The sequence below is a fragment of the Podarcis bocagei genome (genome assembly GCF_964188305.1).
Source record: "Podarcis bocagei genome assembly, chromosome: 8".
Lineage (NCBI taxonomy): Eukaryota > Metazoa > Chordata > Lepidosauria > Squamata > Lacertidae > Podarcis > Podarcis bocagei.
This window is the reverse complement of record NC_138133.1, coordinates 6,073,680-6,086,515: the sequence shown is the minus strand read 5'-3', so window position 1 is coordinate 6,086,515 and position 12,836 is coordinate 6,073,680. Positions and strand designations below refer to the sequence as shown.

Sequence of the window (12,836 nt, the reverse complement as noted above, 5' to 3'; positions counted from 1 at the left end):
TTCATGTTCTTATTGCAATCTTAGGTTTGGTAAAATAATTTTACATAGTATTCATTTTCTGTCCACCCCCTCTCCATTCCATGGGTGTTTCTTCCACTCTTGCTTCTTTCTTTAAAGAAGAGAGCTAGAAGTTTGATAAGAAAACAACTACACTCTGTGGCTTTATGTTCTTGCCCTCTCTGCCAGCGCAGAGAGAAGCAGCACTTCTCCAAGTGGAGAACTTGGCATGTTCCATCTAAGAAGCACTTCAGTTCAACTTGAAAGTCAACAGGGTAGCTTAAGAGTTACCTTTGCAATAATAATGATACAGCTGCAAGGTCACTGGAGCTTGTTTTTCCTTCCATGTATTAATTTAGAGGTAGCCAATGTGTCCTTGAGATGTTGGACAACAGCTCCCCTACTCCCTGACCATTTGCCCTGTTGACTGGGTCTGATTGGTGTTGGAATCCAGCAGCATCTAGGCATCCCATTGATTATCCCTGCATTAAGTAACCTGTAGGTAATTTCCCCCTTGCACCTTTTGACTTCCTGGCAAAGATCTAGCTGAGGATCTAGTTTATTTGTGAGAGGACCAATTTTAATCAATTGTCTTTGGATTGTCTTCATTTTCTTTATCTCCTGTAAATGCATGACAGGGACCATTGCTTCTGTGCAACTGTTTGAAAAGGCTTTGCCTCTTCCTGAGTATTTGCTTCATCACTGCAGCTTGTTCCGTTAGTTGTCAGCTCAAGGGTGGGTAGCTTGTTTCCTGTGCTTCAAACCACAAGAGACTCTGTGCCTTACTCGGATATGTAGTCCTTAGGCAAGGGAGGCTGAGTTGCTCCACTCCTGCCAGATACACTTGCCAGAAGGCTGCCTCATGCTGATCTCCTTCTCTTAAGTCGGGTGCACTCTAGTCAGCAGTGCCTTTGGATGTAGAGGTTCAGGGCCAACTTAAGCTCTCCCCACCTCCCTTTGCCTGCCAGTACCTCCTTCAGAAAGAGTTGTGGTTGAGAAGGTAAACTGCTCTAGGCAGAGGTTAATTCCTCAGTTTCCACAAACTCATAGGAAGCAAAACACCCAGATTTGCAAATACGTTGGTTTAAAACCAGATCTCCAAAATGGCTATTTAGGATCAGCATATAAGGTCACAAAAGTGAGCCAAACAAATTGTAAACAGCACAGCATTTCCCCCCTGTAGCAAATGGGAGTTGTTGTCAAAAAAAAAGGGTTGTGAGTGTGTCTTGAAAAAGGAATTAGCAGTCCTCTGATCTCAAGGTTACACAAGAAATAACCTGAAAGGAGATGGCGAACACATTTCAAGAAGAATTCCTCGAACTGTTTTGGGTTTTGTGCTTGTTTACTTTCTTTTTACTTAAATGAGGAATGGAATAAGTATTAAGTGTTTTTTTAAAAAGTACTTAAGGCAAAATGTAAATGTAGCTATTATCACTTCAGATAGTTGAATCACATAGCATCAACATTGTCAAACGAATTAGCTTGCTGAAAAATAAAATAAAAATACACTATGCTTATACCTTCATTAGGTAAGACAATGAAAATGTTGCAAACCACGAGCAGGCCTTCTAGCTCTCAAGACCTCTTCCTCAGGTTGGATCTTAAGCAGAATTGGGGGGGGGGGGAAGGAGAGGAAAAAGCTGGTCATGATCTTGTTGCCCCTGAAGCCTGTGGTTTGTAACAGTATTAAAGTGGAATGCAGGATGAGTTATGCAGATATAATTGGATTAGCCTCATTAGGTACAAGACAGACTGCAGGATTCACCCAGGGTGACTGGGACAAAGGCAAAATAATGGTGGTTCTCCCATTTTTGAAAATATAATATCTAGTTGTTACTGGGTTCTGTCTTCATCCCTAATTGAAGCACAAAGATCCCTTGTGAAGCAGAGAACAGCATTGTATTTGTACTAGCAAAATTGGAGATTCATTTTGGTGGAGCACTATCACAGATTTAAATATCTGTGTTTAGCACTTTACTTTGGATATATACATATAAAAATGTTAAAGGTTTTGAACCTTGGGGATATATTTTATAAGCATTAAAATGTGAGGTCAAGTACCAAGAGGTCAAATGGGTTTGGTCATGGCTAGACAAGTGCTAATCCACAAGTGAGATTAAAATATACCTTTCCTTTGGAAACAAATGTAGGATTTTTGGGATTGTTCTGTCTTTACTTGAGTGCAGATACATGGGATCTGCAACAAAATGTTCAAGTGTACTCTCATGTCCTTACAGGAGTGCTGCTGTTCAGGGTCTTGCCAGCCTGCCATCTAACCTGCAGATTCCTCTGAGTATACTGATTCCTCCCATTTGTTTCTCAGTGGCTTCATTCTGGCTCTGAGTAAAATTGAGTTGAATACCACCCATATTAATTAGCAAAACATCTTTGTGTAAACAAATGATAAATTATCTTTTTTTCTATTCTCCCTCATAAAAAGTTCAGAATTCTAGTAAAAGTTGATCCTGCCTATTTTGTGTCCAATCAAGGTGCTGTTTACGGCACAGCTGCAGGTGGCTAGAAGATAAGTTGGCAACTCTTCCATCTCTGCCCCCAACTCCACTTTCTTTCTGTGAAACTCCAAATTGTACTCACACCAACCACATCACCAAATTAGTTGGATATGGAATGAAGAAATTAGTGGGACCTGTTTCCCTTTTAAACCACACCTGTCTTTTAAGCTGCTGGACTAATGGCAGGTGGGTGGTTTGCAGATTAACTTGCTGGTTGCTTCTCTGATTTGGCAGGTGCCAAGATTCTTCAGCCACTTCTCCATGTAGGCAGTCTTCAGTGCTTTCCACCCAGGGATGTCCTCTGTTTTCTCCTAGCAGAATGTCTCTTCCAGCAAATGTAATGCATACACAACACCATGGCATTTATAACTGTGTTCTCCTTTAGACCCAGCAGAATGTGCAGCATTAATCAGGTTCCTATTGCATGTATTGTACATGCATGCATGCGTACATATTCTCCACCCACCCACACCTCAGAATAAAACTTCTGCTAAAGTGGAATGTAGTCCAAAGAAGCTGATGCCACAAACATGTTCTAGCCTTTAAAATGCCTCAAGAGTATAAGCTTTGCAAAGTGCTCTCTCACTGAAAAGCACTGAGCTTGGCTCTATTCACTTTTAAAAGTTGTTGAGGAGCTCAGAAACTCAGCTGTATTCTAGAGCATGTTTAAAATTCCTTTGCTTGGGGTGTCTGCCCTTAAACCTTCCGCTTGCTCACCCTCCTTCCTGCAGTAGGATCCCCCCTCCCTGCTTGCAGCTTAGGTTTTAAGCTTGCCTGTGATAATGTGGGCACACCCACACAGACGCTCACAGTTTCTGTGTCACAGGTCTAGTCAGCAAGTTCCCTTTGGCAGAAAGGACAGAACTCTCTTGCCTTGGGAGGAGACTTTGGCCAGGTTGCTGTAGAGACAAGTAAACAGCATTTCTTCATCACTGAGATACAGTTCCTTAAAATGAGACCAACGCCCTGCCTAAATATTCTGCCGGAAACCTCTTTTTGCCAGTGAGGAAGTGGTGGAAAGTGTATTATTCTAATTAATTAGGAAGTTGGACAGAGGTATTTTGTTTGTTCTCTACTCAGACTTTCCAAGAAACATGCTAAGAGCACAAAATAGTGACTCAGTATTTGGAAAGAGGAGAGGGACTGAAAGCAAAGCTCTTGCAGTGTTCAAAACCCCTCAAGTGCCGGGGATCCCTCAACGTTTTGCAACTGGCACTGGTCAAATTGCAACCACGTGGAGATCTCTACATGTCAGGTTGGTGACTGACAATCTCCATCTTGTTGGCCCCCTCCATTGAGCTGCCCCCATCAAGTAAATAAGTAGAAATAATTAACTAACTGACCAATTGCATCAAAGATATCTCGGTTCTGCCCTGCCCCTGCCCCCACATAAAGCCTGTTCCCCTAAAATAAATCCTGGCTGTGCCCATGGCCTCCTCCAGCTTTCTTAAGCAGGTAAGCAGAGGTTTGTGACCAAGATGCCATCTGCCTTCAGGAAGATGATTTCCATTGTAATGATTTCCAGAGGTGTAACTGTGATAAGTCGGTTGTGGCACCGTACATGTATTAAACTTAACTAAAGTTTAATGAAGGGACAGGGGTGGCATTGTGGTCTAAACCACTGAGCCTTGGGCCTGCCGATCAGAAGGCCGGCAGTTTGAATCCCCACAACAGGGTGAGCTCCCGTTGTTCGGTCCCTGCTCCTGCCAACCTAGCGGTTCGAAAGCACGTCAAAGCGCAAGTAGATAAATAGGTACCGCTCTGGTGGGAAGGTAAACGGCGTTTCCGTGTGCTGCTCTGGTTTGCGAGAAGCGGCTTAGTCATGCTGGCCGCATGATCTGGAAGCTGTATGCTGGCTCCCTCAGCCAGTAAAGCGAGATGAGCGCCGCAACCCCAGAGTCATTCGCAACTGGACCTAACGGTACCTTTAAAGTTTAATGCCAGAATTATTTGGTTAGTCTTTAAGGTTCCACAAGACTTTTTTGTTTTTTGTTTTCCTGGAAGATAGTTATAAAAGGATCGAATCCTTTGATTTCTGATGAGAGAACTTTGATCTAGGCCGCCATAATCTGAGACAGGGTTTGTTCATGTTCTTCTCAATGTGAGGTGTGAGAATAGAAGTGAGCAGTTACTAGGTAAGGTAGAAACGTGAACATGGAATTGATTTTAACAACACGTATTGGAACAATGGACCTAATTAATAAACATTAGGTTGGCGGGCTTGGTTATATTAATTAGAAGGAGCAGAGCTTCCTTGTCATTGGTCTAGTGGAGCAGCCTTGTGGTTAGCCCTTATGTCTGGGAGGAATCACAATTCATTGTATCCAAATATTTGGCCAGGTCATTTAATCAAACTGCGCTCTGTGTGTGTGTGATTGTGTGCGTGATTGTGTGTGTGTGTGTGGTACTTATCAGAAGTCTATAGTAAACTCAAAGATATTGCCTTTAGGAAACAACAATATCCCATGATACACCTGTCCTGAGGCCTTTGAATTACTAGGAATATATTTCAAAATAAAATTTCTGTCAAACTACGAGCACTTTATAAACATGGGTTCATAATTTATTCGGATGCTGGATGTTTGACAGCTAGTGCCCCAAGTGGTGATATGGGGAAATTGCTAAATTTCATATTTTAGGCAGTTTCCAATACCCCCAGACATATTTTGAATTAAAAATTTTATTATTAATTTCTATACTGTATAGGGTAAGTGCTAAGTCTATTTTGGCCCTTATGCTGCAGATTTTATGTGTATGTTCACTGTTTCTAAAACATTGGGCAATCAAATGGACAGTGCAACCAGATATGCCCAGGTGGTGTGTGTTGCAAAACTATTTTAGTTACTTAAAAATGCTGTTTTTATTGATGTTGTTTTAAGCTGCCTTGAGGGCCTTAACTGAGGTAGAAAGGCATTTTAAAGACATAAAAATTTCAGGAAACAGGTAAAACTGTGATCCTGAAGTGGAACTTGCTGTTAGCAGAGCAAATTCTTTCCAAATGATTTCTTCTACGCTTTCTACAGATTGTTCTCATATTTAAAAACCTGTGTGTGGTTCAGGACACTTTGATACCTGTATCTGCAGCCAAGTTGGTCCCATTCCTATGAAAACAGAATTCTAGCCTTGAAGCGTCTGTATGTGCTGTGATTCTAGGAGGGGGCCTTTTCATGGGAGGTATCCTGACTTTGGAAAGCCCTCCCTAAGGAGGCTTGCCTATTTGTCCAGCCATTGGTGGACTGCGTATGATTTTTGGAATCATGTTCTGTTCTGGGTGGGTTTTTTTTAATTACTCTTTGTTTTGTGGTCTTTTGGTATGCTTTTTGTGTTTATACGTTGTGTGCATTTAATTTTATTCACACTTTTGTATACTCCCCTGGAACCTTTTGATGAATGGCGGTTAAGATGTACTATAAATAAAATAATAAGGCAGTATAGGAGACCATTGACACTTTTTGGTAGGATACTTTCTCATGAACTTGCCATTAAATTCCAAACCCGTTGCAGTCTCCCCTTTAGATTGTATGCTGGTCTGAAGTGCTTTTAGAATTGAGTGCAAGTGGTTGCTTGGGCCTTGATTGAACAAGATGTCTTGATATGTGGATGTAGCATTTGTAAATGTTGAACTGTGTTCTAGTTGGTTAGGAAGATGATATGCAAATTTGTACAAGTAATAGTTACTTTATGTCTGTGTATTTATGTTTATTTAAAGGTATTTATATATCCCTTAATATTCCAAAAATCTCTAGGCAGTCCCTTTTGTTTCTACTCTTGGATTTTTCTTGTGTCAGTGATTTGGATATCCCCCTTTTCCTCCTTTTCTTGAATCACAGAATTTGAAGCGGGTGATGGCAGATGAGGTAAGGATGATTCCCCCCACCCTTTGTATTATGTTTGCTGCTAAAATGGGTTCTGTGTGCCATTTTCTGTGCATTTTTGTTGCCACTTTCTTGATTGTTCTGTGCCTGCTGGAATGCCATCTATATGCTGCCTTGCATGAAGTACCTTATTTGACTAGCCTACTTCCTTGCTTACGTTTCTCTTGCTTGCTGGCCTTTTTACAAGGAATGTGTGTGTGTGGCTATGGCCTGTTTGCAAAGGCTGATGCTTGTCTGCAGATCATTGTTTGCTGCTGCATTTATCTTCTCTTCATCACATTGTCTTGTCTTCTCCTTATTGCATTTCAAGCAATTTGGGAAAGGTAGAGAGGGCACATACCGTATATACAGTGGTGCCTCGCAAGACGAAATTAATCCGTTCCGCGAGTCTCTTCGTCTAGCGGTTTTTTCGTCTTGCAAAGCAACCCTATTAGCGGCTTAGCGGTTTAGCGCTATTAGCGGTTTAGCGGCTATTAAAGGCTTAGCGGCTATTAAAGGATTAGCTGATTAGTGGCTAAAAGGCTATTAGCGGCTTAGCGGCTTAGAAAAAGGGGGGGGAGCGAAAAAAAATCGGAATACTTGCAAGTCCATAGGGAAATTCGTCTTGCGAAGCAGCTCAAAAACGGAAAACCCTTTCGTCTAGCGGGTTTTCCGTCTTGCGAGGCATTCGTCTTGCGGGGCACCACTGTACTCGAGTATAAGCTGACCTAAATATAAGCCATGGCATCTGATTTTAGCACAAAAAACTGGGAAAACTTATTGACTCGAGTATAAGCACAAACCTGGTGGTGGCGGCGGTGGCGGAAGAACCCTCCACCGTCACCTCTGCCACTTGCAAGAGCGGGCATAGGAGTTGTGGTTGGGAGAGGCGCAGCCCAGCACCTCTCCCTACTGCGGCTCCTGTGCCTGCCCTTGCGAGAGGCGGGTGGCGGCAGTGGAACCAGTGGCAAGAAAGGGCTCCTTTCGGGCCGCTCGTCCCTCTGCCGCCGCCGCCCGCCTCACCTGAGTATAAGCCAAGGGGAGCTTTTTTAGCATAAAAAATGTGCTGAAAAAGTCATCGTATATTCAAGTATATACGGTATATGAAAGTTACATCTAAATCCGGTTGATGGATTCAGATAGTTTCCTGGTAGCTCTGGGAGGTTTTCCTGCTGACAGAACTGGCAAACCTTTCAAACTCTGGTTGATCTCTGGAATGGTGAGATGACCCAAGCAGTTCACATGATTGCTCCAAGGCACCCTCTCCTGCTCAGTAGAGCCCATGCAGAACTGAGAGCAATGAAATTGGCGGGATGGCGGCTAGAGCAGCATTTGAAGAAGCCTCACAACAAATTCGACAGAATTCAGGCTAAAATGTTGCGTGGTGGTAATAGACTATCACCATGTCTCCACTTTTCCATTCTCAGGCAAGGCATCTGCCATGATGGCCCAGCCCAAGTTTTTCCTGGGAAGAATGAATTATCTGGTTCCCTTTTCAGCTTGCTAGAGTGATATGGGCTTCGTGGGGGTGTCATATTTAGATGCCTCAGTTCATTTCTGGAGTGCACCTCCAAAGATTGCTGCTCTGCCCCCTGGTTTTTGCAGTATTGGGAGGTCCACATATCTTCATATCATGTGAAACTGCTGGATGAGACCATCCAGAGATCTGGTCTGAAGTGTTATTAGTACACTGATGATACCCAGCATGCCTTGTGTTGCCATCATGGTTTTTGGGTTGTTTTGATTTTTGCAATGTTTGCTGCTTTGATTTTTCTTGTAAATGGGTGGCAGGATATGATTTAAAATAATAAATAAGGTAGAAGAGTGAAGGAACCTGTCTTAATTTGCCCATCCTAAACTAATATGCAAACTGAAACAGCTACCCTTTAAACTTAACATTTTTCTAAGTTTGTGATGCAGTTTTCCAATAGGGAAGAATTGCATACAAAAATGCAATAAAGTAGTGAAAAAATGTACAGAGCAATTTTAGGAGAAATTGCTTTCAAAAACGTTACATTCGGCAAATTTGTATAAAATGTGCATAATAGAATTATGAATGAAAATGAATATGAATTCTCAAGTGGGTTTCCCCCCCTCTTTTTAAGCAAAGTGATGGGGCTAGGGGGTGAACTGAATTTAAGACTGGAAGAGGAAGAAACTGAGAGAAACTGACAAATTCATTCCTAATTGGAATATTTATCTTTTGCTAAATTGAGAGCTATTTTGCAAATGTATACTACATGAGTGTCACAAGCTTAGCTTTCAAATCCACTGAGGAATCTGGTTTGACCCCTTTGGTGTATGATAACTGAAGACCATTTTTATTTTAAAAAATCAGAAATGTACAAGAAATCTCATCCATAATTAACTTTAAGGAAATAATACAAGATGTAAAATGTGTTACAAATAAGACAGAAAGACAGTTATGCTAATATCCAATTTTCTTAATCAGCTTGAAAGATTTACCAGCATGAGGATAAAGAAGGAGAAGGAAAAGCCCAGCGCGGCTCATAGGAATTCTGCTGCTTCCTATCCGGATACTTCTGGCTCAAGTCAGTTGCTGCAGGACGTTTCAGACAAGGATGTGCTGGCCCTCTTTGAGCAGATGCTGGTAAGTGGTGGTTCGGGATCAGTCCTCATCTTTCCAAGGCCCAAAGACACACCGTCATGCATTCACAAAAGGGAAGCAGGGGTTCAGGACCTATGGGAAACTGAGCTATGAAATGGGGGAAGCCAAATGGATTAGAACAGAACTTCCAGGCTGTACTAATGACAATGGCAAGGCAAAAAGGCTACTTGGCTTATACAGTAGATGATAGACGGAGAGCTTCTTGGTGGTCCCTTAACTTCCCCACCTGCCCTATTTTAAGTTTGCATGATCTCTGGGATCCCCACCCCACCCCTCCCATACCCCCTGAAGCCAAAATTCATCTGGGAGAAGAGAAACTGTGTCACCTGGGGAGGAAGGCCAAGGATCATTCCCTCTTAAAATTTTGACATGAGAAGAGAGCCTTCTGCGAATGAAAGGACATTTTCCTCTTGCTTTCTTCAATAGGTGGATATGAATCTAAATGCGGAAAAGCAGCAACCTCTACGGGAGAAGGACATTGGCATCAAGAGAGAGATGGTCTCCCAGTACCTGCACACTTCCAAAGCTGTGAGTTCTTGTCTTGGGAAAGCTGAGACGGAGTGGTCAAAATAAGGGAACACCTTGAGGGGTCACTTCCAACTCCACAGATCTATGAGTCTATGAGGGCGTAAGCCCTTTTTGCCCATAAGAGCAGTCCTCTATGCTGCTATGCAAATGACTTTAAGAAGTAGTGCACAACGGACTAGGCATGAGTTTATATTCATTATGCAGCTGCAGCTAAATCAGGGATATTTGTATAAGGAAATGAGAAATCAGGACTGCGGGTTAAGCCAAGCAGATCTTATTGCATTTTTCAGCAATGATATATCATACAATTTTAGTGAAAAAAAGCCGTTTTACTTCATATTTAGCATTTATTTAGAGAATAAGATTGCAGGGTGGATTTGATTTAAATCACGATTTACATCACTAGTCAGTAAGACTTGATTTAAATCACTAGTCAGCAAGACTTGATTTAAATCATTTTTTTACCGAAAGACTCATTCTTGCTGGTATAATCTTAATATTTACAACCAGATGAAGGTTCATTTTTGGAATAATACATTTTCAGAGTAGTTTTTACAGTTATACCAAAAATTACTGATTTGGTTATACTATTAGAAATACATAGAAATTATTATAACCAGGCATTCTTAGGCTGCAGCTTCTTTCAGTCTCCCTGTTGACTTCAGTTGTGCTATTGCACTACTTTATCACTTTACCAGTGTGCAAATTAACAATTGGTTCAAAAAAGGTAGCTATTCATCCCCCCTCCTCGAGAAATACTAAAAAAAATACTCCTTTGGAATCTGACCACAAAACAGAGCCCACCCTTCCAAGTTCCAATTAGGGTATCTTCCTGGAAATTTAGAAATGCAAAATTCTCCTACCCCCACCAATACTGCTCTGGAGGTTCTCCCCGCTGCCCTGAGCCAATTTCAGGGGGTGGGGGGGGAGCCATTTTGTGTAAGTGGAATTGCTTGCTCAGGGGCTTCCGCTGATGGGGCTGGTTAGCCGAATCCCAATCCATTAATTCTGTGAAATGTTGCTCTGAATGAGTAATTTCTGTTCAGCTGAGAAAACCAGCAGATATTGAAGTTCTACATTTGCTTTGACCACCACCTTCTGTATCCTGATAGTATAGCCAGTTGGCTTGACCACTGTCATTCTCTCTCTTTCAGGGCATGAGTCAAAAGGAGAGTTCCAAGTCTCCCATGATGTACATCCAGGAACTGAAATCTGGTCTCAGAGATGCACAGCTACTTAATTGTTTGGAGTCTCTGCGTGTGTCACTCAACAATAATCCTGTCAGGTAAAAGTCTTGGTTGGACCCAGCTTAACTGCAGTGGTTGACCCAAGAAATTTTGCAACCTGAAGCACAGGACAGGGTAGTACCATTCTATCTACAGAAGCCAACTGGACTGCCTGGTGAATATTGTTTCAATACTGGTTACAGGGCAATGTTCTCCACTGCCCCTGAGACAGCAGGCTAGTTTAGAAGGCCAGGCCATGTAACATGTCTTCCAGCTAAGGGAAATAGCTCAGGGGCTTAGGAGGAACAGGCAGGGGGCTACCACCAATGCCCTCCCCCAGTATCTGCTGCCTGAGATGGTTTTCTTGCATTGCCGAATGGTGGGACCAGCCCTGTTGGCTGTTCGGAAACCACAGCTGCTCAGAGGTGTACACATGCTGCGTCTGTTTAGGGAATTGAATGGTGCAGTGAGAAGACAGAGGGTGGTCAAACAGTCTTATTCAGTGTTCAGATTCTTTTCAACTCTGCTAATATTTTTTCATGGTGCAATCTTTCCAGCTGGGTGCAAAATTTTGGAGCTGAGGGCCTCGATTGTCTGCTGAACATACTGAAAGGACTTCACGATGAGAAGGATGAAGCTTCTGGGTAAGAGAACGTTTAAATCAAACCTGCTTAAATTCATGTATATAATATTTCACAGCCATTTTTCTAAATATAGGAGGAGATTAAAAATGTGTTTTGCTTGTACTTCAAGAATGTACTTCATTGCTGAGTCAGCCTACAATGATTGTGTGTCAGCCACACTGGGGAGCCCAATGGTTGAAAAGCAGAGTACAAATGCTAGAAATAAAATAAAGAAATAAATGAGATTATTTTGCTTTGGGGCGGAACATTTTAAGATAAATGGGACAAGGATATCTCTATATATGCCTGCAAACAGGCTTTCAGGATATGTTTTGCTTTGCTTTCATACATGGTTGAGAGAAGAGAACATAGGAGCTGAGTTAGGCCAAGGATGCAAATATGCAGATGGGGAAAGTGGATCTCAGATTGAGGGAAACAGTCTTTTCCAAACATCCTTCTCCCTCTCCTCTCCTCACCCCAAAGTTCTATTGAAGGTTGGGGCATCTTGTTTCAACCCTTATTGCTGCCTGGACCAGGAGCTTCTTTGAGTGGAGTGGTAAAATTATGCATAATTGTATAGGAACCGATGACCATAAATAATCAGATTGCTTTCTCCATCCCCCGCTAGGCCGTATGACATCCGGATCAAACATGAGATCATTAGATGCTTAAAAGCTTTCATGAACAATAAGGTATGTCCTTTGTTTTCAACATAAATATTTGTGAACTGCCATTTCTTACTTTTTTAGAATCAGTAGGCGAACTTCAGAAAGTCAAGTAAATAATGAGTGGTGGTTAAGAACACAGTGTAACTCAGCTCTGTATAACAATTGCTCAAGAAGCCAGACCATTCTTCAGTTTGCAGTTGAGAACAGACACAAAAGAGAAGAAAATGGAATAGGAATGGAGGTGGCTATGAGAAGTCATGGGATAAATGTTTTAATTGAGACTTGAGCTAGCCCAACAAATATATGTTGCAAGAATTTACCAGTAGCTGGGAATAGGGGAAGAGAGATGAAAGAGAGAGAGAGGGAGCTCTTCAGATTAGAAACAAGTTGGTATTATTACTATTAATAATAATATTTTTGTTACTATACCACTTTTTCTTTTTTAAAAAAAATCAAATAAAACAATAGAACATTTGCAGAAGAAAATCGAATATAAAGTATACTTTCAAAGCAACAATACTAGCAGGAAACTAAAATATTATCTTAAAGATTTCAAATATAGAATGCACGATTAACACAACAAAGTTAACAAACACACAGACAAAAAACTTAAACATTTCAAAATAAAACACTACTAAAGAAGATAAAATATAAAAGACACATTTGAAACTGCATCATTTTCAAAGAAATAAAATATTATCATAAACATTAAATACATCTGCTGCTGCTGTTGCTGCCCAAGCTGGTTCATGGCAGGCGACTACCTCTGTGGAAGCTCAGGCTCCAAGACCTGGGTCA

The 12,836-nt window shown here is 41.6% G+C and overlaps 1 protein-coding gene across 2 annotated transcripts in view; it reads left to right on the top strand.

The window, feature by feature from the left end:
* The window catches only part of LOC308593683 (protein diaphanous homolog 1-like), an 81,782-nt gene that overhangs the window by 17,399 nt on the left and 51,547 nt on the right, over nt 1-12,836 (top strand). Inside the window, exons 2-7 of one of the 2 annotated variants that reach the window (XM_081206213.1) lie at nt 6,341-6,367; nt 8,817-8,975; nt 9,420-9,521; nt 10,676-10,806; nt 11,305-11,391; nt 11,999-12,062. In XM_081206213.1, the coding sequence (XP_081062339.1) occupies nt 6,341-6,367; nt 8,817-8,975; nt 9,420-9,521; nt 10,676-10,806; nt 11,305-11,391; nt 11,999-12,062 (570 nt within the window). The remainder of the gene's footprint in view (nt 1-6,340; nt 6,368-8,816; nt 8,976-9,419; nt 9,522-10,675; nt 10,807-11,304; nt 11,392-11,998; nt 12,063-12,836) is intronic. The other variant, XM_081206212.1, reaches the window with a different exon arrangement.